The sequence below is a fragment of the Aptenodytes patagonicus genome, chromosome 2 (assembly GCF_965638725.1).
Source record: "Aptenodytes patagonicus chromosome 2, bAptPat1.pri.cur, whole genome shotgun sequence".
NCBI lineage: Eukaryota > Metazoa > Chordata > Aves > Sphenisciformes > Spheniscidae > Aptenodytes > Aptenodytes patagonicus.
Window position 1 is genome coordinate 97,523,221 of NC_134950.1, and position 27,056 is coordinate 97,550,276.

A 27,056-nucleotide genomic window follows, 5' to 3' on the forward strand; every position below is an offset into this window, starting at 1 on the left:
TGCGTATCGTAGCAACTGAGTAGCACGAGGGCCCCCCAGCAATGCTCCCTCTCTCCTCTGGCTGAAGCCACCCGTGTCCAAGCAGAGCAGCGTTACCTTCTCACGCAGCTAGGCCTTGTAGGATAAAGACTTCTTTGGAAAGCAGCTGTGGTACTGCTTCTTCAGACCGATGCTGTATTCTTCTCTGCCTTACCAGCTGGCACTTTATTACAGAGAGAGAATATTTGACACAAGATTCCCTCTTTTGTACAAAAGGAGGAGAACGGGGTATTTAGGTTCCAGGTGCTCTAGCGTCAGAAGCTTACGTGGCACAACTTGAAGACAGTCTGAAGTAAAGCTGTAGCTTTAGAAATCTCAGAAGCTGGCTTGTTGCTTTCCATGTTCAGAGACTCTTAATGGGTTGACTTTACAGAAGCGTTGCGGATAGAAATGACAGCTATCGTGTTCGGTCTTTTTTAATAGCCATCCCTGTTTTCTGCACCATCGCAGATTTTTTTTATAGCCTTTACATATACCACTCGGATAATGGGAAAACAACTACCAAAAAAGACTGCATTTTAAAATTTTGTCACTATGTGCCAGGTAGCAAAAGCCCAGCACCCACTTTTGTTGTCTTAATCCTACATTAGGTCGGTATATAAACAGATTAGCACATTGTGCAGTGTAAGGGGTGTTACAGTGACCTCAGATGCTTCTAGCGAGGCTTGAAAGTGTGGAATTCCTTTGGCTTCAGTTGGAGCTTTATTTTAATAAGAAGATTGGAATTTAGTATTTCAGAGTGTATTAGATAAAACTCTTATCGATATCTACCAGAGATGACACAGATCAATGTTTTAGGGAAATTTCCCTAATGTTTTAGGGAAAACAATCACGAATCTGTGGCACAAGCGGTCATTTCTAGTAAAGAGAAGAGGGCTTGAAGGTGCAACATTTTCAAGGCTGTGTTACGCCGTATTGTACGGATGTACCACGGACGAGTTTTTACTTATTTATTTACTTATCAGTGGTTTCTGCGAGTTCTCCCGGAGGAAGGCTGCGGCTGCCGGATTTACCCTCGTAGCGCTTGTCAGAGCTACGCGGAGTGCCAGCGGCCCCGGCGGGTACAGGACCTACAGCCCCGCCTCTCGGGCCGTTCGCCCCTCCGCCATTTCCACCCCTTCAACAGCCCTCGCGGTGCTCGCGGCTGGGCCAAACCCGACGGCAAAGACTGACGTCAGGCGTTCGCAGCCAATCGCCGCGCCGGAACCTGAGAAGCGGGCGGGGGGCGGAGGCGGGTCCCGCCCACCTTAGTTGCGCGGCCGCGCTCGCCCGCGACGCTTTCGGTCCCTCTGCCGGCGCCGTAGGGGGCGGCCCGGCCCGGCCCGGCCCGGCCCGGCGCCTGCAGCCCCGCGTGCCGGCCGGCTGCCTCCCGCCGCCATGGATTACCGGGCGGTGGCGATGAGCCAGGCCGTGCCCGGGCAGTTTGACGATGCGGAGTGCTCCGACGGGTAGGAGGCGGCGAGGGGCCGGGCGTGGGCCGCTCGGGGGGGCCGGGCCTCTCGTGGCGCCCCGCGCCGGCGCGAGGCGAGGCCGGGCGGGCTGGCCGGGGCTCCCGAGCCGTTCCCGCGGGCCCCGTCGGAGCCGCCCGTGCCGAGGGGTGGTTCGGGTGCCCCTGTCCCCAGGCGCGGCCGGCAAAGAACGACGAGCGGGGAGGGGAGCAGTCCCGCACGCCGCCCGGCGGCGGGGCAGGAGGCCCGGCGGGGGGATGCCCGCCGGAAAACTGCTGGGGAGGCCGGGCGTGCTGCCCGAGTTAGAACGGGACGTGTGAGGAAAGGCTGCGTGCGCTCTCTGAGCTCTTCTTCTCAATTGTTTGTGATCTCTGCTTCACCACTAAAATGGCCTGGCCCGCCTGCAGGCTCGGGGTGGTGGAGGCAATTTCACCTTGGCGTTATGCGATTGTAACTGGACGTGTGAAACCGCGTAAGAGAGCAGCGGGTTGCCTAGGACAGCAGATCAGTTTGATTCGGTGTGGAGTTAAAGCACGTTTTCTGTTGGACTGAAAGCCTGGGGGGGTTTATATTTAGTGGGGAGTGAATAAGGAATGGTCTTGTGTTGTGTATTAGAGCCATTTTCTTTCTAGTTTACCATTTATTTAGTTAAATGTCGAATGCCGGCAGAGAATCTGCTTTGGGACATACTTGTTCCGGCAGAAAAATGTGACGTACTACAGACGTTAAGACATGAGTAAGTCAAAAGGGTTCATTTCTCCCACAAATTCTTTTTTAGGTCTAACTTTTTCCACGTAGGTTGTGCTGGTGCCCTGAGTTACCAGCAGGTTGGCTGTCTGCCTCCAGTGGGATTTTGTGTGATTCCTTGTCAGGTGGAAATCTGCTGTGGCAGCAAGCAGAGTGGTTCACCTCTGGTGAAGGAGCCAGCTGGCCTGATCTGGTGTGCTCACCTGATTGGAGTCAGAGGGATCCAAATATGTGTAACTGCAGAACAAGTTAGAAGGCAGCACTGATGTGGTGAAAAAGATAATTTAAATGTTTAAAGTCATTCTTTAAAGGCAGTGCCATCCTCATATATGCTTGCTTAAAGATGGGTGAAGTGAGAAACATACCATGGAGAGCTAACCTTGTGAAATGATTTGTTGGGATAAGTGTATTGAATTTTTGATGACTGTAACAATCATTTGTAGTTATATAAACATCTGTATTTGTTTGAAGTGAATTTACGCAAGATGCAGAAACAGTTAAAGAAGGTGAGGTCACTGAGAACTGCCAGTCATGCATGTGCGAAGAATTTAACACTGAGGAAGGAGATGGTGATGTTGACAACGATGATGAAGAGGAAGATGAAGACTGGGACTGGGATGACGAGGTGGGAAGACTCATGAAGCGCCACAATGCTGCTGGTGGATGCAATCCACAGGTATGTTGAAGGCTATTTTGTGAGCATCAAGGGTGCCCAAGAGCAAGTGGAGCTAACCTGGAGGCTTTGTTCTTTGTTAGTGTTGAGTTGAGCATAAGTGCAAACGGAAATTTTTCCTTGAGAGGATCCCCTTCCTTTGAGTCTGTTCCTCTGCCATGCCATGTGTGTATGTACGTTGTAGCCAGAGCTCCTTTTGATTTCCTTGTCTCTATTGCTGGATTGTCTTTGTCACTGCAGTTTTCCTTCTGTTCCTTAGCTTTCTCAACCTTTCTTTGCCCACCCCGATCTCTACTATGTTGCTTACTTTTTGGTATTTTTGCTCTGTGTTTTTGAGCATCTTCCCCATCTTTCCTCTTTAATTTTGAGACCGTACCTGCTTGTCACACCCAGGGTGAAACAGGTTATGTTTTGCACTAGTAGTGAAGGAGGCAAAAGAAAGCATAGGAGATGGAGGGAGGTGCTAGAAGTGCATTAATTTAGAGTGTATGCTGTTGGCATAGAAACTCTGGTGTTGTGCAGAATGAAAAGCACACGTGGTGTGAGAACTAGCATCCTTCTTCCCCTCAGCTTGGACACTGGAGGTTCAAAACCTCTTTTTTCTTACTGATACCAACATAACAGGATAGTTGAGATAAATTAGACTTGTGCTGATCATGGCATATCTTGTCTGACTCACAGCGCTTGTCCTGGGTGATTTATTCTTGCCTTTAGTGAGAGGTTTCTGCTGTCCAGTGTTGCTGAAATCATGTTCAGATATTAATTGTGTTTGGAGAAGACTACCTGTAAGAAAAGATAGCATCTTGGAAAGTTTTCTCTGTTCATTACCTTCTCATTTTTCTCCTTGTTTCTCTCTGCTATTTCCCTTCCTTTTAAAGACAGAAAAAGTGTTAATATGAGAGACTTGCAGCTCAATTCCCAGACTAAAAATAATCCTGAGCTGGGGCACTTTTGGGAATTTTAACTGATGTGTCACCTGTATTTTCTTTTCTTGAATTAAGTAAAATCTGATGTTAATCTATATCCATTTCCTCACCCTTTCTGGTTTTCTATTTATAGCTCTAGGCATAGGCATTTGAGCCGACTTTTCCAATGATATTGTCTGTATTTCAAAGGGCTATCTAGAGAAGGCAACTTATATTAACAAATCCTTTGTTTCAGGCAAATAGACAGACCCCTAGTTGCTATTCGGCAAAAATGTCTACTCCTACAGACAAGGCTTTAAGGAAGTTTGAACATAAAATTAATTTAGGTGAGTATAATTGCATTGTTGTCTTTTATGAAAACAGATACCACTCTGTGGTGTTCTCAGACTAATTCTGCTTACTTGAAGGCAGAACTCGCTGGAATGGCAGTTAACCATTGCCAGACAGATTAAAACATGTTTTTTGCGTACTTGAAGTTGCTTTTAGTCTCCATTAGCTAGCTGACATACCCCTTTCTTTCCCCCCTCAGAGCCACAGGGCTGTTTTGTTGTTTTTTTTTTTTTCTTCCCCTTGACTTTGCTAGACCACATAAAGTTCAAGTATTGCTTCCCTAGCTTCTCTGTAGGAGCAAGCTGTTTGGCTGGAGGGAGGGTATCAGCTCTCTGTTGTGACGTTGTTGGTCATTCTCAAAGCTGCTACCACAGCTAAATTTTCTAGACGATTGCAGTCCCCTGTAGTATTAGGGTGGTACATTATGCAACAGTTATCTCACAGTGGTAGAGTTTCTGTGATAAGCGAAGAGGCCGCTGTCCTAGCCAGTGTAGTTCGATGTTTACTATGTGATGGAAATGGCTGTTCAGCTCAGCCTGTTCGGGCTAGGTGTAGCTGTGATTGGGGCCTTTTGACAGAGGTTGTGTTTTCCTTCATAATGAAGTGGTTCTAAAACGAAGGTTCAAAAGAGTAGTGCTGGTATATGTAGCCAAATACAGCAGCTTTTATGCATTTAGCAATTAATCAAACACCATTTTAAATACATCATGAGGAGAGAATCCTGGAGTCTGTTGCTTATTCTGTTCAGAAAAATGACATTCAATTGTGGTAAGAGAATGGTGGACAAATTTAATGGTGAGATGTTATCCAAAAGGCATTACTTCTGGATGGCATTACATCTCCAAGTCTGTGGGACTGCCTCACTCATCTGTGTTGTTACCTTGTAGTCCTTGAAATGTAGACAGAGTGGAGCGCTAGGTTAACTCTGGTATGTAGCTAAGCTTCTGGGCTTGTTATAAAGAGCTCCACCTGTGTTTGAACATTGTGTTGTGACATATCGTCGGGCAGCAGAATTGCTGGGGCAATTTCAGACATAGGAAACTTTGATTTTGGGTTTGTTTTTTTTTTTTTTCATTTCTCTTACGCGTTTTTCAGATAAGCTGAATTTTGATGACTCCGTTATAAACCGAGTCACAGAAAAGTCTAGACAGAAGGAAGCAGACATGTGAGTATTACTCCTGGTTCTACTTTCACTTAAATAATTTGAACCCAGAAGAGTAGTTCTTATTTCCTAGTGATCCTGTGTTTTGAATAGATTTATTAAGAAAACCAAAATTTGTACATAGTCTACGTGCAGTTTGCTCTCTGTTCTTAAACTTTTGGTTTCCAGATCAGTTGTTTAAATCATTCCAAAGTTTTGATGCTTCTGTCACTGCTGCTTGGTAGCACATCTGATTGTATTCGTGTAGTAAGACAGAAGTGGTGGGTGTCATTCCGCTAGCAATGGACTATTTTATCTCTGATACTCTTTCTGAACAGAGGTCCTTAAGCATTTGGGCTAGAAAAAATACTGGAAGCCTTTTGAAGGTTCCACCTGATGATTTGGGGTACCTTTTTTTAAAAAAATTTTTTTTTTTTAAGCCTGCAGCTTATAGCCCTAAGTTGTTAAGACAGATATCATTTTCTCCTGAGTGAGCATAATTCAGTGGAGGCAAGAAGATATCTGTAAAAGTGAAGGGCACTGATGTTTATGGGTTTGGTTTTTTGTTTGGGGTTTTTTTTTCTGCCTGCAGGAGAAACCTTTGCTTTTGTATGAACTGAAAGCCATACTTCTTGAGGCTGTCATCTTCTCTCTGATACAGAATGTCATGTTTTACTCTGTCAAAGTACTGAGTCCATGTGTGGGATTGTATAATTTTATTTTCACTTCTGCTAGGTACCGAGTCAAAGATAAATCAGACAGAGCAACAGTAGAACAGGTAAGTCTTAATGCATCAAATTTCTCTTTTGACTAGAACAAATAATGTGGAATTTTGGAATCGATGATAAAATGGATACTGTAGGAATACAGTTTTGCCTTGGAATTCTGTTTCCCTTGTTATCCTCAAGAGATCTGTTGTTTCTTTATGTTTCGTTCTTGTATGAAGGTTGTACTTGCTTCCATAAACATTTTGGAGCTCATTTTTGTGATTTGATCGTATATGCAATGCAGAATTCCATCTTAAGCTTTTATTAAATTCCAAAGAACAATTAAAAAATGCTAGGTTTGCTTTCTTCCTTTTTTCTTTAGCAAGACTGAACTATTACTGGCCCAAGGCCCCATAGCTGCTCTATTTCAGTTATGATAGCTATATCTCAAAAGAAACTTTATTTTAACCCATTTAATGCAACTGTGGGTGGGAAATCATTCTCTTATGTCTCTTCTAGAGCTAGCTCAAGGACATACACTTAGCTTAAAAAAAAAAAAAATCATCTTGAAAGAAAAAGCAAAGTGTCATTCTAGAATCATCACAAAATTCTGAGTGGCTGCTGTTTGGATTATCATTTGATCCTTAAGAATAGTCTGATGCTGTGGGTCCTTTAATATGGTACTAAGAATGGACTGTATTAGTAGGCTTTGTCCTCTTCAAAGAGAGCAATTGTGGTGACTTTTCTGTATTAAATTTGAGGTGTTAGATCCAAGGACCCGAATGATTCTGTTCAAGATGCTAACGAGAGGTGTCATATCAGAAATCAATGGCTGCATCAGCACAGGGAAGGAAGTAAGTTTTATTAAAAATGACATGATAGTCTTTTTCTCAGCAAACTAGGTGGAAGCTTGTGGTGCTCAGAAGATGTATTGAAATACTTGGGTTTAGTACTACTTTTCGTGTTGCTTGATGGGTGGGAAATTATCTTAAGATAAAGTGCAATTTATGTTAAAGGAAACAAGTTTCCCCAAGTATGAAAGATTTCTCAGAATACTTATGTGTTATCTTAAATTTGTGGATCTTGTTAATTGTATGTTACAACTGAAATTTTTTGAAAGGGTATGCGTACACACAATATTAAACAGTGCCTGAAAAACATACAAACCCAGGTAATTCTTTCTTCATGCAAGATTCTCTTGAATGCAGATCAAACCAGCTCCACATGTCAGCAGACATGGGAGTATCTAAATGGTGTAACAAAATTGTGTTTAAAATACTATTGAACCTTCATTGCTTTTACAAAACTAGCATGTTTGTGTGCTGTTATTATCAAGTAATATTGTAGATAATTAAAACCAGATCACAAATTTCCAAGTGAATTAATAAATCAGTTTTAGAATGCCTAGTCCCTAGGCTGATCTGGTTTTCTTCCAAGTCCTTGGATGCTGATTAAAGGCATACTTCCACCCTGTGTAGAGGTGTCAACGTGAGATATTTGGGCCATGCTTTACGGCCTAAATAGTGCACAGACTCATATTAACCCTTCACACAAGGGCTTGTTTCAGTCTCCAAAATGTGGATGAGGCAGAGTTTTCTTGTGCATTGTTGTTTTTGTCCTGTGTGCATTGTCACACCCCTACCCAGTCTTAGGTACTTCCCGTAAGCTGCCTCTGGTAGAAAAAGACTTGCCCTTGTGTGCAGTCTCACTCAGCTGGGTGCCTAGTAGGGGCCGGGGTGAGATCAGGTCTTTTTATCAGATCTTTTCCAGGTGTTAGAAAGAGAAGAGGAGAGAAGGTTATGTTGGTTTTTAAAGAGTTTTTCTTTAATATTATTTCTTCCCTTCATAATCTGATAGGCTAATGTATATCATGCCAGTACTGCGAATGGAGAGAACAGAGCAATAAAGATTTACAAAACCTCTATTCTGATGTTTAAAGATCGGGATAAGTATGTGAGTGGTGAATTCAGGTGAGTTTGACTTCTGCCTGGTTTTAGTGGGGAAGAGATGTTGTTTGAAAGGTAAATTGAAGGTAAAATCACCAGTGCTAATACTGCATTGATTGGCTAAGGGTCCCTGTTGTCTTTTATTTCTTTATTTAAAGATTTCGTCATGGATATTGCAAAGGCAACCCAAGAAAAATGGTGAAGACATGGGCTGAAAAAGAAATGAGGAATTTAATAAGGTGATTCTTCCAGTTTTTATTTCAGCATGCAAAGGTAACTGAAACTTTATAGGAGGTACTCTCCTATTGCTAGACTGTGGCTATCGCTACCTTTTAGGGTCTCTGGAGTATTCAGAAAAGCGTCTTAAGCTTCCCCGTGGGAGAGAGAAGAAAGGGGAGGGAGGAATAAAGATACTCTTTCGTCTTGCTGCTCATGCTCGAAGCTCTTCAATGTCCGAATGCTCTGACTGAAAAGTGAGGAAAAGCTAGAAATAGCTGCTGCTGAGTAACAGCACACTGTGTGATATAATCGTAGATTAACCTGAACTGTGTAAAGATTCTTTGTCCGACACAGGAATGCTTAGAATAGGGTCAGAGCCAGAATGGTTGTGGTTTTTTGTATTCATTTCCTAGTTACTCTGCACAAGTGAGAGTTTCCTGATTAGAGGAGCTCTTATTGTGTATTATGTTTAAAGCAACAGAGCTCCTATAGGCACTAGTGCAATGCAAATAATAGAGTTTGGTTTTATTTTTTTGTGGCTTTGTTCCTGTGTTACAGGTTGAATACAGCCCAGATACCTTGTCCAGAGCCAATTATGCTAAGAAGCCATGTGCTTGTCATGGGCTTTATTGGTAAAGGTGATAGGTAAGTATCCATAGAAAATCAAACTTTTTTTTTAATAGTAACTTTCCACAACGTTTTATTAAAAACAAACAAACCAACCCTCTGAATTTACCTACTATTACTTTAGGTCTGTACAATTAACATGTTACTCTTGCATGTTGTTGTGGTTTAACCTCAGCCGGCAACTGAGCACCACACAGCTGCTCGCTCGCTCACTCTCCCCCCCGCCCCGGTGGGATGGGGGAGAGAATCAGAAGAGCAAAAGTGAGAACACTCGTGGGTTGAGATAAGAACAGTTTAATTGAAATAAAAAAAAAAAAACAAAAACAAAGCAAGCGATGCACAGTGCAATTGCTCACCACCCGCCGACCGATGCCCAGCCAGTCCCCGAGCAGCAGCCCCCCGGCCAGCTTTCCCCAGTTTATATACTGAGCATGACGTCACATGGCATGGAATGTCCCTTTGGCCAGTTTGGCTGTGCCCCCTCCCAGCTTCTTGTGCACCTCCAGCCTTCTCAGTCGGTAGAGCATGGGAAGCTGAAAAGTCCTTGACTAGTGTAAGCACTGCTTAGCAACAACTAGAACATCGGTGTGTTATCAACTTTGTTCTCCTCCTAAATCCAAAACACAGCACTGTACCAGCTACTAGGAAGGAAATTAATTCTATCCCAGCCAAAACCAGGACACAGGTGCACGTGACCTGTTGAATACCCAGACATTTGCCAGCTACTACTTGCAGACAATCTGCATGATTCTGAAGCCTCAGTTGTGTGCAAAATGAATCTGTAAAGTGGCTTAACCAGAGATTAAGGCTAGAAAGGCTTGCTAATCATACATGAAGATAGGTCATCATTTTGTAGTACAAACATTAATGTAGCACGGTCCAAATTAGCTCACATTGGAAACAGAACTCCAGTATCTTTGGCAAGCATATACCAAGCTTTGCTGCCCTTCATGCTGGCTCCATGCGCTTAGCTGCTTGTGCTGACTTGCTTGACACGCTTAGTGAGCGGAAGGATCAGGTACAGCAGTTAAAGCATTTGCAGCTGGTGTGAAGAAGGAAAAAGTATTCACTTTCTGTTATTTGTGTTGTAATTTCAAGGCCTGCTGCTCTGCTGAAGAATGCTCAGTTATCTGACTCCAAAGTCCGGGAGCTGTACCTGCAAATCATCCAGTACATGAGAAGAATGTACCAAGATGCCAGACTTGTTCATGCAGATCTCAGTGAATTTAATATGCTGTATGTTTTTAAACTTTGCTCTGAATTGTGACATCTAAAATGTATGCATTGGCAACCTCTATGTGAGAGTACTAATCTACCTTTAAGGGAGGGTGGGGTCCTTTTTGTGACTGGGTTTTGTAACTGATGTAATTAATCATGTAGCTTTTAACCCAGATCTGAGCTTTCTCTGTTTAAAAAAAAAAACAAAAACAACAAAAAAAAAAAAACCCAAAGGAAAAAAACCAAAACAAAAAACCCCCAAACAAAAACCCCTCACAAACAAACAAAAAAACCAAAACCTCAACTAGAGAAAAAATTAGTAAGGTATCATTTTTTTTCTTTTTCTCCTCCCACCTATAACACAGCTTTTTGTGTTCACGAGAAGACTATTTCTTTAAAGTTTAATAATACAGCTTGTGTAGAGGAGGGAAAGGATTGACCCAAAAAAGCCACTCTGGCCCTAATATGTGAAGTGTATGCTAGAGAAATATGTTAAAATTGTTTGCTGGTTCTTAAGTTTGAAGCACATTTTATTCTCTGCCCCTCAATAATCTCCAGTATAACAGCGGTGGAGTTAGTGCGGCTCTCTGTGTTTGTTTGCAGGTACCACAGCGGGGAGGTGTACATCATTGATGTGTCTCAGGCAGTGGAGCATGACCACCCGCATGCGCTGGAGTTCCTGCGAAAAGATTGTGCCAACGTTAATGGTGAGTGGGCTGCACTTCAACTCTTGTTCTGATAGCTGGTTTATTTAGGAAGGTGAGCTGTGTTCACCTATGTTCTTTCAGGTATAACTGACCGTAGAAGCTGTCAAACTTATGTTAAAATGCTCCCTCTCCTAGGTTCTCATGGCTTCCTCAGGGAGCAGTGTATTGTGCCGAGTTCAGAAGAGAGTAGCCTATTTTGCTAGAAATCATCTGGCTGAAACGAGTCACCTGGCTGAATCTCAGATTTACGATAGATCTGAGATCAGTCCCAGACTGATTAGAGATCATTCCCAGTCTGCAGCAGCGCCCACCCCAGTCTTAACTTCCCTTACTTAAAGGACTGCGCAGACACACTGATGTGTTTCCTTCTGTGAGTGGAATCCACATCTGGAATTCCTCAGCTGGCAAGAAGTTACCGTGTTTTATGAAGTTACCTGCACTTACTTGTCCAGGTCTGCTGAGAGGATCGAGGCATAGAGTAATTTATTAGAGATGTTACCACTTGTCATGGTATTTTGATAAACAAGGTGCCTTTATGATATTTTTTTCATGACAATTTGGTCTTCATGTGTGAGTATGCATGTTGTGTAACAGACACACACCTCCTGGTAGGGTGTGTTTCTCCCTGAGGACAAGAAATCTGTCACTGCAGGCTGCTTTTGTCCCCCCTTTCTTTTCAGATTGACTTTTTTTCTAATTTTACAGAGACTCTTGAAAGTCTGTGGAAAAAGGACTGTGTGCGTTTTGATGCTATGTGTTTGTTGATACCCAGTATGCTAGTTTTTCCTTATTCCTTTTCTGTTAATGGGTTTCTAATAACTCCCTTCTGGCTCAGATACTTGCACCCTTGCTCTTTTTTTATGTTTTTTGGCTTGCTCTCCTTAGATATTCTAGTACCTTGGTGAGTTGCAGTGGTTTTGGTGTTGTTTGTTTGCTTGTTTTATGTCACTGCAACTTTCTCTTTGCTGAGAATTCATCTCGCTTACTGTACATCCTGCTATTGAAGGAAGGTGGTACGTGACATTATGTTATGCTAGTGCTTCAAAAATGCATACAGGTCTTTTCCATTTATACTATTATAGGTTGACAACACTTTCATTCTATGTTTTCTCAAAAAAAAAAACTTTGCTGCCTGGCGGAAAAGGACCTGGGGGTGTTGGTCGACAGCCGGCTGAACATGAGCCGGCAGTGTGCCCAGGCGGCCAAGAAGGCCAATGGCATCCTGGCCTGTATCAGAAATAGTGTGGCCAGTAGGAGTAGGGAAGTGATTGTGCCCCTGTACTCGGCCCTGGTGAGGCCGCACCTCGAATACTGTGTTCAGTTTTGGGCCCCTCACTACAAGAAGGACGTTGAGGTGCTGGAGCGTGTCCAGAGAAGGGCAACGAGGCTGGTGAGGGGTCTGGAGCACAAGTCTTATGAGGAGCGGCTGAGGGAACTGGGACTGTTCAGCCTGGAGAAAAGGAGGCTGAGGGGAGACCTCATCGCTCTCTACAACTACCTGAAAGGAGGTTGTAGCGAGGTGGGTGTTGGTCTTTTCTCCGAAGTAACAAGCGATAGGATGAGAGGAAATGGCCTCAAGTTGCGGCAGGGGAGGTTTAGATTGGATGTAAGGAAAAATTTCTTTACTGAAAGAGTGGTGAAACATTGGAACAGGCTGCCCAGGGAAGTGGTGGAGTCCCCATCCCTGGAGGTATTTAAAAGACGTGTAGATGAGGCGCTTAGGGACATGGTTTAGTGGGCCTGGTGGTGTTGGGTTGACGGTTGGACTCGATGATCTTAGAGGTCTTTTCCAACCTCAATGATTCTATGATTCTATGATTCTATGATTCTCTGTGTAGTCCTTCTACAGAGACTCTGAGAAACACCTTGCTTTATGCTCTGCCCTAGCTGTGATCATTGCAAAGACTTGTGGTTCCATGGTCACAGAGCTGCCTCCAAACTAAATTTTTGGTTTTTCTATGATTAATTTCTCATGGTGAGAGATCTTCTGAGAACTTCAGTAGGAAACATTAAGCAGTCCTCAGTGTCTTTCACTGCTGTTTTTCAGTACAGAACTGTAGCCTCCGAATTTGGTTATACATGACTCAAGAAACCAATTCTGAGTGTAGTATTGAGGAAAATTCTAATATGTTAACGTGTCTTCCCTTTTAGGTGGATCATAATTAGGCTGTACTGTGTTTCAGTGGATATTTCTGTTTCTCTTTTGCAAAAAATTTGAGGTCTCCATTCCTTATTCTTTGAAATACATTTTTCATCTTAGTCATGGCAAATACTACACCTGTCTTAAATTGTTTACTTCTTAGCCCCTACCTCATAAAGTCTGCATCCTGCTGAAATTGATTTGGCTTTTATATTTATCCAGTTATTCTCCTTTCAGTATTTGTTGCACCTGGAAGATGAACAGTTTTATTTCAGATGGCCAAGAGTCATCTAATAACTAAATCCGGTATGATGCAGTACATGCTGCTGAGACTTTCCCAAGTCATCAGGGCCATTGGCTTGCTGTAACTGTCACTGTAACATCACAGCTGCATGTGTTACACCTAATTACTGACGGTGTTTGTCTCTGCCCTTGTTTCCTGGTAGACTTTTTCCAGAAGCACAATGTTGCAGTGATGACTGTGAGGGAGCTCTTTGAGTTTATTACTGATCCTTCTATCACAAGCGAGAACATTGATGACTATCTGTCTAAGGTAAGACCTCATGGCCTTGCTGCTTATGTAGGAAGACATGAACAATAAAATCAGATCTAGTTCAAGCTCCTTCATCTCACTTACTGTACATCCTGCTATTGAAGGAAGGTGGTACGTGACATTATGTTATGCTAGTGCTTCAAAAATGCATACAGGTCTTTTCCATTTATACTATTATAGGTTGACAACACTTTCATTCTATGTTTTCTCAAAAAGTCTAATCATGAGAACTCCAGTGTCTGTTTCAGGTGCTACTGAAACCAGGATACTTTAAATTAGTTCTTTCTTTTTGGCAAGGAGAAGCTTTGCAGAAATACAACCATGCTTATATAGAGAATGGGGTTAAGAATGCAGATTTGAGCAGGGTGGGCTGAGGGAGGAAGGGAATGACTCAGGGCAGTGTTACTCCAAGGTACATGGTCTTGCTAGCCAAATACAGCAGCGGGCAGAACACGCTGATTCTAGGAGGAGGTAAACTGACTTAGTGCTGCTAGCAGCATTTCATCTCTGGCTGCCAGTCCTCTGCTCCCAGTTAGATGTTTCTTTAAAAAGGAGGGGGTGAAGCTTTTTAAGTTAACGCAAGAGAAATGGGGGCCACATATGCTGTGCTCAGAGTGGAGATTTGATGTGTCGTTCCTGGTCAAGACCACATGAGTGTGGTCCAAATAGCAGTACAGCATAGGGATTTCCAGACGTTGTGTACTTTCTGTCATATTGGAGGTTGAATGAGACAGAGCTGTGCTATGTGGTTCCCCTTAGTTATGCTCCTCTGGCTGTGTGTGAGAAGAGCCAAGTTTCAGGACTGAGCTGTATATATATGAGTCAGCATACTGACTGTATGCTCCTTGTGCTGTTACATCCTGTAGTCATGCTGGGCCTGCCATAATTTAGTCTGGGAGGAGCAGCAAGCATGTTTTTCCTCTGTTAATATAAGATCTGCAGTCACAAGTGCACTTTGCAGAAATGTTGGTTACCATTAGGTGTCGCTCAAGGCGTTGCCATAAGGACAGCTGGAGTATTTGTGAGTGACAGTGTGGAGTACAGGGAGAAACACAGATGGGAATGGTTAGTTGGATTAAGTGATGCGATTCTAAAGAGTGATAACTTTGTATTGTTTTATGTTTCTTTAGGCAATGGAAATAGCATCGAAAAGAACAGAGGAGGAAAGATCCAGTCAAGATAAAGTGGATGAGGAAGTAAGTGAGGATTTTTGTTCCTGCTATGAAATTAATATTAACCTTGCCTCTTCTCAACAATGAAAAATGTTCTGTTTTATTTGGAAAAATGTACAGTTGATAAGCAAAACATTGTGATACTGAGATGTCTTGAACTATTTGAGATGTGAAGTATTAAGGGATGCCATGTGTAAAAGCTGACAGTGATAAGGTGTTAGAAGGCAAATACTCCATTTCCTAAACAAATATGTTTGCTTGTAGCTAGGTCCCTTGATGCATCTTCCAGTTCAGGTTCAGTTAGCAAAAAAACTGAGTGGAGAGATCTGATTATGCCAGTGTTTTTGGACCAGTGATACAGAAGCAGGGTATTTGGATACGTGCATTGACTAAATGACCAAATTGACCTATCTAGCTCCAGTCCCAGTCTAATTCAGTTCTTGCATGTACTGTTTCTCTCCCTTGCTTTTACATTAAGTGAAGCCATTTCAAGTCTGTTACAGGAAACTGCTAACGTTCTGGAAAGGCTGGATGTAAAGATAAAACAATTTCTATCTTAGTCTTGTCTATCTGTTACAGAAGAGTTTTAAAAAAAAAAAACAACCAAAACAACCAAAAAACCAACTCTGCATTGAGCAGAATTTGTATCGGTGAGAACCTATTTGTACTGGTTCATGTGGTGTTTATCTTTGGAGTCAATACTACTTGATTTATCAAAGACTTTTCTTTTTTCTCTTGGAGCTCTGCAGGTTTTACTAACTGCTTCTAGCTCAAGGTTGGCCAGGGAAAGATATTTTTGTTTCCTAAGATATCCTCAGCATACAACTTGAACTACAGGGTTCAGAAGTGTTTTGTTGCAAGCCCATCTTTTGCAAACCAATTATTCCTTTGCTTATATAAAGGTACTGACCTGTAAGAGAGATGCTTTAGTAGCATCTAAGTTCAGTTTATTTCTCTTAGACTTCTCATGTGACCATGGCTAGTTTGTGTCACTTTGTTCACAAAAGAGTAGAGCTAATTAAGGGCAAGCTCTGTGGAGGTGGTGGCCTCTGCTCTTTGCGCAGCACTTATGATCATAACTGCTAGACTAAAGTGTACTGAATTTGTACCGGGATTGAACTGATACCATGAAAAAGAGAAGCAAAATACTTCTCTCTGATCTGGTAGTGACTTAAGTTTGCTGGAGGACTGTTTCAAAAAGACTGCATGACAAATTTTAAGTATGTTGTTGTTGATACTGCAGTTAGGTTTTACTGTACTATACTGCTGCAGGAACCTTTTTAGAGTTGGACTGCGAGTTGAAGCAGGTGTTACTATATAAAGAGATTAAGTTCTAACAGTGCATTTTAATGGAGTTGCCTCCTGAAGGCATTGTAAACAGTACAATAAAAACATTAGAGAAAATCCTTAGAATACAAAACCTTAGGACTCAAATAGGTTAAGAGGAAGTTGGAAGGATTGGAGAAGTTTGTAAGTGGCCTAGTGGTAGTCATGCTAAAGAGGGAGCCTTATTAGTCACGATCCATCAATAATGTGTAGGTTGCATGTTAAGTCTGCTCCTGAAAAAAAAAAAAGATGCGCTGCAGTTCAGATGGTACTGGATCACTGCTGTGTTCATTTTTAGTTTCTCCGAGCCATGAAATCCTTCATGATTATTCTCTTAAGGATGCATAATTAGGAAGGAAGAACGTCATAAAACTATATGTAAATTAGTAAGTCTGTGTTTCCTTTCACTCTACTAGGTGTTTAAGAAGGCTTACATACCTCGAACTTTGACTGAAGTTAAAAACTACGAGAGAGACGTGGATATAATGATGAAATTGAAAGAAGAGGACATGGCATTGAATATTCAGCAAGATAATGTGAGTAGACATGCTGAGGCACTGCAAAAAAGAGGGAGGGAATATGAATTCTTCTTGCTGGAAACTGATAGCAACAGACAAAAACAGAAGCCTTATTACCAAGGTGTGGAGTACTGAATCTAGTGTCATACTTGAAAATCATCTGGTTAGTACTAATGCTAACATTGTGGGTTTTTTCCTGGGTGGAGCTTTTTTTTTGAGATAGTAATTTTCTCTGGGCAAGAAGACTTAAGACTCATGTATTCTGATAACGTATTTTTCTTTCTCTCTCCCTGCGTGTAGATTCTCTACCAGACTGTGACAGGACTGAAGAAGGATTTGTCTGGTGTTCAGAAGGTGAGAGGGTCTTTTTGAAATCCTTCATTTTAGCCATTTTCAGAAAAGCACTTATAAGGAGTATAGAGAATGTCTTGTCTTGCAGCTGACACCATGAAAGAAGCCTCTTGTCTGCAGAGTGACCATTTATGTCTGGAATGGGTCTGGCATGACAGTGTGTCTGCACACCACGTGAATTGCTTCCCTGCACTGTGGCTGATGCTGGGTTGCTTGAGAATGAAATGATAATCCTTGCTATGGCCATGATCTCTAAAGTTAAGGTGGAGAGGAGGGAAGACTTCTTCCAATTATGGAAAATGTAATTGATTTAAATTGTAGCATGACTACAAGTTTTGATATGTTCAGGGTAGCTTTGCTGTAATTACTGTGTAAAGAACAACCCTGCAGTATTAGGGATAAGATATTATGTCTTACTATAATTGAAGTACTTGACAGTGACACTTCTGTAAAGTATGTTGGGTAAGAAGTTGGGTACAGATCAGTCTGTAGCAATATAATTCAAGGCAGAAGCCCTGTGTGGATTCCTCCTCCTTCCTCTGTAAATGTTATCTAGCAGTGGTGTAGACTCTGTTTTAAAATGGAAATATAAATATGGATGGGATCAGGCTGTGGTACAGTCTCCAGGCTTGTTTAAGAATAAGCGAGTTTTCCAGTGTAGATATTTGTGTTTGCAAGAAAGCCTACATACAGTGCCCCCAAGGTAGATTTGGGTATGATCCAAGTATAATTAAAAATTGGCTTCCACATATGTTAGCAAATTGCTGTTTAACTTATGGAAATTAGTTTGGGAGTGCCAATACAGCTGTGCTGTGAGCCCTGACCTAAAAGATTCTGTGTTGTATATTCTAGACTCCTTGTTCTTAGTTTGGGTTAACCTACTTTTCATTCTTTTTCTTGAGACTCAGTGATGGCTGTAGTAAAGGAGATGGCACAAGCTCACTTAAGGGTTTCTTTGCAGCAGATTCTGTTTTGGTTTTTTATATGTGTGTGTATATATATGCGTGCGTGTGTGTGTATATATATTGTCATTAGGCTTTGTTTTGGTTTGATACAATTCTTGATATATCTTGCAGATCCCTGCACTTCTTGAAAAGAAGGCAGACAAGTCAGAAACAGACTCTGGTGATGATGATGGTGGCTCAGAGGACTCTGATTCGGGCTGTAAAGAATCTGTACATCCCAAAGATAAACCTGCTGAAGTTAGCTTGGACAAAAAGGTCAGCTGGCCAGGAATTGTTTATTTTTCCCACCTCTGCCTATGTGACAGGAAAAAATCCAAATTTAGTTCTGAGTGGTTCTTTGCTACTTCTTGTCTGAAACAAGCTATGGACTTTTCCTGTTGTGGAGAATGAGAGCAGAGAAAGTGAATTTCAGTATGGATGCTTTATTAATGGTGGTTTTGTGTAGAGGAACATGTAACATAGCTCTCTGTAGCCTAGACAATGCTAGAAGAGAGATCTCTGCAGGGAATTCTAAGGCTATGCAAAGCAGAATTTAGTGAAGCCTGGGCCGCTCTTCAGTGCCTCTGGCTACTCTCCCAGGCTTTGGTGTTCAGGCTTGTGGTTGTGGTCCCTGATTAACCTCCTTTTGCCCAGGGAACTGAGACCATTTGATCTATAGAAGAGGAGACCTGGTGACAATGTTTGTGCCACAGTGGCTTTTGTGGTACCGTTAGTACAGACTGGCTAGCTTCACTGCAGGCAAGAGATGTAATGCAGTCACGCAAAGGGATTGTGGTTTGGGTTTTGGTTTTTTTTTTTTAAGGTTTTGTTTTCCAAACTGCAGAACAAGTATGCTCTGTTTTGGTGAGGGTCTTCTGCAGAGTATCATCTATAGGTGAGAGCCTTTTGGCAGCCTTTTAGGTGCTGTGCAAAAGAAGGATGAAACTTGCTGGGCTTAAGGGGTTCAAGTTTTGCGGGTTTGCTTGTTAGGTTTTTCTTCCTAGAAAAGGTAAGATAATACATTCCATATCTGTCAAATAAAAACGCAGTGCTCTAGATTGGTAGAAAGTGTCCAGTAGAGCTGCTGCCTTACAGATGTGAAGCAGGGAAGTCTTGGTCCCTTCTCATCCTTGTGGATAGGTTTTCATTTGGACTTTTTGTGTGAGTAGGATGAGGTTTTTGGTAACCTATGTGTTCAGCTGTAGGTTGAACAACTGATTAGCAGCAATTACTTCCACCCTGCACCCCATTATGCTGACTTTGCATTTTCCAGTTGAGTGTAGTCTCTTCACTGTCCGGCACAAATTATAGTGTATTGCAGTAGCATAGCACCCTTTCTTGCCAATCCTGATGATGATCAGCTTGCTCTGAGTTACCAGCAGTTACTGGATCAGTATTTTTGCATGATATAGAAACACGTACTATAGTAGCCCTGTGGGTAGCAGAAAACCTAGATCAGGCATCCTGTTGTAATCTTAGGTGTAAATAGCATGAGTTAAGAGTGCCTCTTGTTCCCTTTCTTCAAAGGTTGCATGAAACTCAGGTTTTAACTAGTTTGAATTTTGCCTTGTCATTACCAGTGTGCAACTCTTAGCTCCACCCCCAAGCTATACTTCCTTTTTCCTTTCCCCTCACCATTCCTATTGATTTTTTTTCTTTTATTTCTTCCTCTTGATAACCTCATCTTTGTGTGGTGTGTTAATTAACTTGTTAATGTAACAATTGATCGACCTGCTCAAAATCTCTCATTCCTTCTGGCTTTAAATGAATGGTGTTTGGTTCTTTATAGGAAAGGAAAAAATTGGTTAAAGAAGCCCAAAGAGAGAAGAGGAAAACCAAAATCCCAAAGCATGTGAAGAAGCGGAAAGAAAAGACTGCAAAAATGAAGAAAGGCAAATAAAATCAGCTTTGGCTTGGGGAAAGGGATGGTTTCTTGTGGGTTATTTAGTCACCATCCTTTTTTCTTTTTTTAAAATTAAAAAATCCTTTATTTATATACATACAGTATTAACCGTGAGGGTGGTTTTATTAATAACATGGTGTAATTGTTTGAACAGAGTATATGCCATGGGTTTCTCCATAGGAAAGAATCAGTTCAGCACTTGTGCATGTTAAAATCCTTCACCTGTGCAGGTTTAACCTGTTGTTAAACTTTCATTGATTTGTTCCTGGGGTCTTACACCCCTGCCTCACACTGCATACAAGCTAGTTTGGTTTGTTCCAGAACAGTGATTTGATTCAAACGGATTCTTGGAGGAGGGGGAATGGTGATTGAAAGGCCCACGCCTTCTTCACAGTATGGAAGCAAATTGAGCTAATTGTCCTCTGCAGGCTGTCACAGTCACCCGTGGATAACCCTGCAGGCACTGTGCCTTTGCTGCCTCCCTGTACTTGTGCCACCTTTGATATTTTCTTACTGAAAGATGAGTTTTGTGATTTGGGAGGCAGCTGTCCTCATTGCCCACTGCCCTTCTGAAGCAATCAGGTGGGGCATACCCAAACAGACCAAAGCCTGATTTTTTTTTTTTTTTTTTTTTGGCTTGCTGGGATCCCAGCATAGGGCACTGTTGCTCTCAAGAGACTTACGAACCAGCTATTTTGTAAGCTGGTCAAATGAGTATTTGCCGTCAAGATTAATCATGTGTGTTCGAATTCAAGGCTGTGTAAAAGCTTGTGGCAGGACCTCTCTGTGGTATGGCTCGGCATTACCAGTCCATGTCATGCTAAGGTGCCCCAGCTCTTTATTAGGGAGAAGTTGGCAGAACTGTGCTCATAAGAGACGCACTTGGGCTGGAGCAAAGGTGCTGTACTGAAGACAGACAACCTTCTCTCTTGGCAGTCAGCTGAGGCTGACAAGTCTTGGGAGAGGTGTCCTCCTTACGCTGTAGCACATCACCTGTCTTTTCCCACTGCCTACAGTTTCAGAACTCCCTGTGCCAGAACACAGAAAGGGTCTGATTCCAGTAAATGTCTTGATATGTTCTCCCACATTAGGAGTGGAGTTGATGCCCTGGGGTTTTACACTTACAGGACATACGTGCTCTGTTGACAGAGGACAGCTTTCATCCATCAGTGGATATCCAACAATGATGGGTTGGCCAGGGGCAGGGTGAAGCTTGTTTCTCTCTGCTCCTCACCTCCCACACCCAAAAGAGATGATGTTGGCCCATTGCACACATGGTTGCGCTCCCCAGTTTGACCTTCACAACCTCTTTGGTGCCTTTGGCTAGAAATCTGGTAAGAGAGGAACTGGTCAGTGCTTCCAGATCTTTCTCTCTCTGTGCTCCCTTTCTCCCTATCCATAACAGGGACTGACAGCACTCTGATATACAGTATGCATATAAGCATAGACAGCATTGCTGGAGCATGTTGGGAAGCAAGACTGGTATTTCCTCAGCAAGTGGGGATGTTTGTTGGGAGACTGAGATGAAATACCTGCATTTTGGAAAATGGCATTACATCAGGTGCAAGAAAGGGGGCAGCCTCTAACTTGGTAGTGAAGGGAGGAGGAGGTGCAAGACCTACATCCAGAGGTGAGGGAGTACTGTTGATGGCCATTTGTCTTAATGCCAAGGGCTGAGATGCTGCTAGATGTATGGACACGTTATTTCCTGCTTTTCCTTGCCATCATGGGAGCTTGCATAGTGACATAATCAGGCAGAGGTGGCCTTGGCGATGGCTGCCCTGAACCTGACTGGTTGTGTTCGTAGGTGCAATGCTGAAGGTGACTGAAACAATAACAGCTTTGTGCGCGTTGCCCTTGAAATCCCATTGTATTGTGGATTCTTCCTGCTGACTGACAAGGCTATGGTGTATGCTTCTGCGATAGCAGTTCTGGTTCATGAAGGTGTGTGTGCCAGGAAGTGTGTGGAGGGACTAGGGGTTGTGGGGGGGTGGGGATTGTGTCTGAGCTGTTGCCTTCTTCCAGCCATGGGTTGTCCATTGGGCAGACCTCAGCGTTTTTGGCAAAGTGGGCTAAGCATAAGTGAATCTCTAAGAAGCTGTGTGTGCTTTAACTTCGTGTAGCTGAGCAGTGGATGACTCCACCAGGAAACTGGTCCATGGCTGATCAGTGTGAGTTGGGCGTTGTCGTACACAGAGACAACCTTCTTTTCATTGGGGCTGGGTGCTCTGAAGACAAGGATAGATGCTAGTTCTTGGCAAAGAGTCTGGAAGCCCCAGAGCCAGAGTGTGTGTCCCACCTGGGGGTTGTTTACCTCCTTTACCTGAGGAGACACTTCAGAGAAAGGAGGCTGCTGTCATCTGTGCTTGAGGGAAGAGGAAACATCCCAGCCCACGTAACCTTGTCTTCCCTCCAGGCCGTGCACCACAGCCTGATGAAGTTTGCCTAGCTCTAGCCATCCTGTAGCATGAAGGTGGTCGTGACTTAGTCATTTAGGATTGGAGCCTTGCTTGCAGTGATGTACGGCAGGACTGTCTGTGCAGGCTGTGCAAAGCATGAGCTATCCACCTCAGGTGTTTTCTCTAGGGCATGTTTACCTAGTCAGGATGTTTGCAGAGCACCTGAGGTGGAGCATGCACGTTGTGCAAGTGCAGATGGCCTGGGGATAGCTGTTGCGGCTGGGTATGCGCTTGTCGAGGTGGGCTATAAGTGCAGTTCATGTGTCCTGGACATTGCAGGCTTGAGATGTATGGAAGTGAGGCAGTCCACAGGAACGGGGTGGACTGGGAGCTCTTTGGGCCGGGACCATGAGATGAGCCATCTTTCTGGTGATCCCTGAAGCAAGAGAATGGCCATTAAGAAATGTTAGACATAACTACCAAAAGGGACCAGTCTGATAGGGGGTGGGGAGGATGGGGATGGGATGGCATGACTTTGTATCCTGTGCTAAAGAAAAAGCTTCAAAGTAGCACAGGTACGCAGTTATGCTTTATTGATATCAATGTATGATGAGGTCGGGTTTCCCCCCGCCAGAGACTAGGAACCGACAAGGCCCACTCACTTTGTTTGCCATAGCAGCATGTTTATGGTGTGCCCTGCTGCTGGCACCTGTGCAGACAGAGTAGTGTTGCCAGGGCAGAAATGCCAGTACCTTGTATAAGAAGAACTGGGACACAAACAGATCAAGGTAATGCTTCCCCTTTATCTTCCATAATCTCCTCCCCCCCCCCCCCCCCCCCCCAAGATTGCACTTACTGGTAGGGCTCTGGGGTCTCTTGTGGGCTATTGCAAGTGTCTCCATTGTGGAGCTCACCTGATGGCACACAGCACGAGCGAACAGACCCTGGAGAGGTGGGCTGTGGGGTAACTGGTGGGCTGTGGCTCCCGGAGATGACCCTGAGAGGTTACTGCAGCAGTGAGGCTGAATTGTGGGGGCGTGATACTTACCCCTAAGGCTGAGAATTCCTTTCTGTTGACTGCAGACCTGTTCCTCCTCTGCTCCACTGCTCACTGGGTGTTCCAGTGTCAAAGTGGAGCATCCAGATTACTACTATTTTTTTCCCCCCTTTTTGAATGAGAACATCTGTACTGAGGTCATGGCATAAACTCGATTGCTTTGTCACTGTGGCTTTTGGAATGTTTCTGCAAGCAAGGCTTTTTATAGTCTGACGTGTTTTTCAAAGCACAAATGTTTTGTTATCTGTCTTCTCTGAAAATGGATTGGAGTCCAATTCTGTCAGGCAATAAGTATGAATTTTTACAGCTGCAAAAGCATAGTTAGCTGTCAACTGCTTTAATATTCCTTTCTGGCTAGAGTAGAAACACTAAACATCTAAAATACCAGTTGTGAAATCAAAGCCCCTATAGGTAAAATTTTCAATTGGAAAATGATGTTATATTTTCATTTAAGGAGCATATAGGATTCAAGCTGAAGACAAAACGTGTTTGACCAAATCTTAAAACTTAACATGCTGTCTGCAACTCTGGTCTCTGCATCACTGAGTTGGCACAGGGAAGAGCGTGGCCGAGGGGATGGAGCAGCTGCCTTGTGAGGAGAGACTGAAAAGGCTGAGTGAGACTCCTCTGTTTGGAGAGGAGAAAGCAAAGCGGTGAGATGAGAGAGAGGTTTAAGAAATCATGAAAACAGCAGACAAAGTGAACGCAGAAGTGCTCTTCACCAAACCTTGCAAATAGTGGAGCTAAGGGGAACTAGCTTAAACTAGTGGAGGGTTGGTTTAAAACAGGCAGGAGAAGGCGCTTTACGCAGAGGGCAGGCTGTTGGTGGGTTGCAGCAGAGTGCTGCTTGTGGTGGTTGCACACCACAGGTATGCACTTGCAGGTACGCGCGGGCTGAAAATTAGCAGTCTAGTCTGAGATGCTGTTTATTATTATTATTTTTTTAGAACAGGCTGAGCATATGAAGGACATCAAATTCTCAGGCACAGGTCAGATACTTGGAAAAATGCACTTCTGGGAATTTGCGGCCAAAAGATTTAGTGACATTTGAAAGCTTAAGTATGTAGAGTGGGAATATTTATAACTCTGCTATCAAAGATAAAAATGTAGAAAAGCAATTAATCCTGTCTTCCAGGGCATTCCAAGTAGTCCCATCTTCCCAGTCATTCGCTGGGACTCAGTGGGAGAGGTACAGGGGGGAGGACTGGGAGGGAAATACTCCTAGCTAAGTTATGCTAAATTCCAAAAAAGTTCATCAGTGAGGTGTTGGAGTTTTCGGGGGGGGGGTTCACCCCCCACCCCCCCATCTCCCTGAAGTCCCGTAGTGCCATATGGCTGGCTTGCACTCCGAGCAGTTGGCGTCAGGCTTTGTCTCAGTTCCGAGGCCTGTGCCAGGCTTCATTTCTTGCTTATCCCACGCTATATATTTTATTATATGTAGCAAGATAAGCATTGGAAGGTGGAGTTTTGTGGATTTGGTTTCTCCGTGATAAAGCCAGTAAAACCAGCTTTGCATGTAAGGATATGTCTCCTTAGAGCGTAGTCATTTCAGTGCTGAAATATTTCGATTAAACAATGCAAAACTAGCTGTGGCAGGCTGCATGCTTGCTTTTGGCATGTGTGCTCAGGCAAGAGTCACACCTGTGGTCCTTTGACGTATAAGAGAAGTGAGGCCAACACTTTCTGAGGACCAATGTGTCCTGCAGTTTTTGGTCACAGCTAGTGCAGAAGCTAATGATGAAGGGGTGCAAAGGCGAGAGATGGATTCCAGAATACTGGATTGCTTACCTGGTTCTCCAGCTGAATCTTTACCTGCTATTTTCACCTGCAAAACTGTACAGGCAGTTTGAGTATGATACTGTAAATACGATGCACAGATGCAGAACACGGCAGGGGCTTTCTCTCTGTGTGCCCTTCACCCTGGGCTTCTCCCCTGGGTTGTGCTTGCAGAATGATGGAGGACCACCGGGGTGGGAAAGTGTGTAGGGGTCTCTTGTCTGGTTACAGGGACCTGCCTGTCTTCACCTCTCCCCACTAAAGAAACGAAAGGATTTGGACACTCAGTGAGTGAAGGAGGACCTAAAGAAACTGTTTTGTCACTCTCAATGAACTTCTAAAATGTTCCATGGTGAACAGCTTCACAGATTGTTTAAATGCAAAAAGCTAACGGAGAATTTAGGGCATTGCTGTAAAAATAAATACATAACTTTATAACATTGTTTTTACAGTTGTAACTTTGGTCCTTCTAAAATGCTACTAGACTTCCAAAGCAAAAATGCTGACCCTCTGCCTTAGCATCTCGTTACTTTCCTGGTCTTGACATCATCTTATGTTCCTTGTACTAATTTTCCTGTCCTCTAGAGGGAGAAGTAAGTTCTTGCTCAGACTCTGTTGGAAAGTGTTAAGGCTCTCATAATATATGAAAAGTGCTAATGATGTTTCAATTATCTACATAACTTGCTATAAATTTTGATGGATTTGTACATGGCACCTAGATTATTTTATTTATTTTCTCCTGAATTTGTAGTTCTTGGACAAAGTTTTATGCTTTCAGAGGTGATGGGGGCAAAATTTGTTCTGGGCGTGGCAGGGGCTGCAGCTATGGTATTAATGCTGGGGTTAGGATGAGGTTCTAGATGGCACATGACAAACACTAAGGAGACTTTTTTTCTCCCTGTACCTATGAAGACTCATGGTGAGAATAAAAAAAAAAATGGTAAGGATGCCGTTCTGCAACTGTCCAAATTCATAGGCATAAACACCAATCTTTTGTGTAATGCAATAGTTAATAATTGTTTTGCCACAATCACTAGCCCTAAACACAGTTTGAGTTGTTGACAGCTGCTCTTTTTTTTTTCTCCCCTCCCCACCCCAGTTGTTTATTTTCAAAGGATTGACATAAGAACAAACTTTGCCCTTCTTCCTGACGTGCAACAACCTGCCTCCAACCTCTGCAGCCTGTGTGGAACTGTAAGCTCTCCTAAGCAACAACGTGAATGCTAGACCTAGCCTACAGCGCTAGATTTAAGACTGTCTCTCTAATCTAGCCCAGAGATCCATGTCTGCTTTGGAGTTTGCAAAGGCCATGAGGCTGGGATTGTTGGGCAGGACTTGCAGGTGGCAGGTATCGCTTGGGATTTTTTTGTGTGTTGTTTCTTTTCTCTTTTTTTTTTTTTTTAAGACAGCAGGCTATACTGGGTTGCTGCAGAGCAGGATGAAAGATGGGCAGTGACCCTTCTCCTGGCATTAAGCACTGGGCTAAGGGCTGGCATGAATGCCAGTGATGGGGATATGAGGACGGAAAGCTTGGTTCATAGCTATCTTCTGGAGAGGCTGCTGGATCCAGAGCATTTACTTGGCATTCCTGCTCTTAAGCTTTGCTTTCCATCCCCTTACCTATTCTGAGCCCCAACCCTTGAAGCCTAGCATGAAGCCCATGCTCCAGGCTGTCACCCCCTCCCAGACTCGGCCAGGGCTGGTTCTCTGTTGCTGGCTGCAGTCCCCCACTACTCATCAGGGTCCGGGGGTGGATCTGGCTTTTCAGAGCCTCCAGCCGTGAGCGCTAACCCCAGTTCCAACTCTAGCCTTACCCTGAAACAGGAAAGTCCTGTATTCCCCAGGCATCATCCTGGGATGTATGATCAGCACCAGCTATCATCCCAATCCTCTGGCACCTAAATGAGCAAGAAACAAAGCTGGTTCTTCAGCCCCTTCACTTCCTATCTAAACCCATGATCAGATGCAGCCAGCAGCTTGCCAAGCTGGTATTGTCCAGAATCAGCCTAGTTTGACAGTACTTACAGGATCCAGAAATGAAGTTATCTGTTCAGCCCCCTCTATCCTTAGCCCTGGCTGTGGGTTGCCTGAAAGGTGGATGGGACTTAGGATGGGCAGTATTGCAAAGTCTGAGTGAATGTTTGTACCATCAAAAATGGTGCTGAATTCAGAGCAGGGAGATGTTGTGG

The 27,056-nt window shown here is 43.5% G+C and overlaps 1 protein-coding gene across 1 annotated transcript; it reads left to right on the plus strand.

Moving 5' to 3' along the window:
• The first annotated feature begins 1,359 nt into the window (after positions 1-1,359).
• RIOK1 (RIO kinase 1) lies at positions 1,360-19,739 on the plus strand. Its single transcript, XM_076330502.1, has 17 exons — positions 1,360-1,487; positions 2,706-2,910; positions 4,069-4,159; positions 5,259-5,328; positions 6,040-6,082; positions 6,773-6,865; positions 7,869-7,981; positions 8,116-8,196; positions 8,735-8,821; positions 9,902-10,039; positions 10,625-10,728; positions 13,315-13,421; positions 14,552-14,617; positions 16,336-16,455; positions 16,738-16,791; positions 17,865-18,008; positions 19,522-19,739. Exons 1-17 carry the CDS (start codon positions 1,417-1,419, stop codon positions 19,630-19,632), a joined length of 1,698 nt encoding a protein of 565 aa, XP_076186617.1. The 5' UTR covers positions 1,360-1,416; the 3' UTR covers positions 19,633-19,739.
• Positions 19,740-27,056: the final 7,317 nt, after the last annotated feature.

Excerpts from the sequence above, each read along its gene's own strand:
- RIOK1 (XM_076330502.1), top strand. The coding sequence starts at position 1,417 with ATGGATTACCGGGCGGTGGCGATGAGCCAGGCCGTGCCCGGGCAGTTT. Across the intron at positions 8,197-8,734 it reads GAAATGAGGAATTTAATAAG|GTTGAATACAGCCCAGATAC; the intron begins GTGATTCTTCCA and ends CCTGTGTTACAG. Across the intron at positions 16,792-17,864 it reads ATTTGTCTGGTGTTCAGAAG|ATCCCTGCACTTCTTGAAAA; the intron begins GTGAGAGGGTCT and ends TATATCTTGCAG.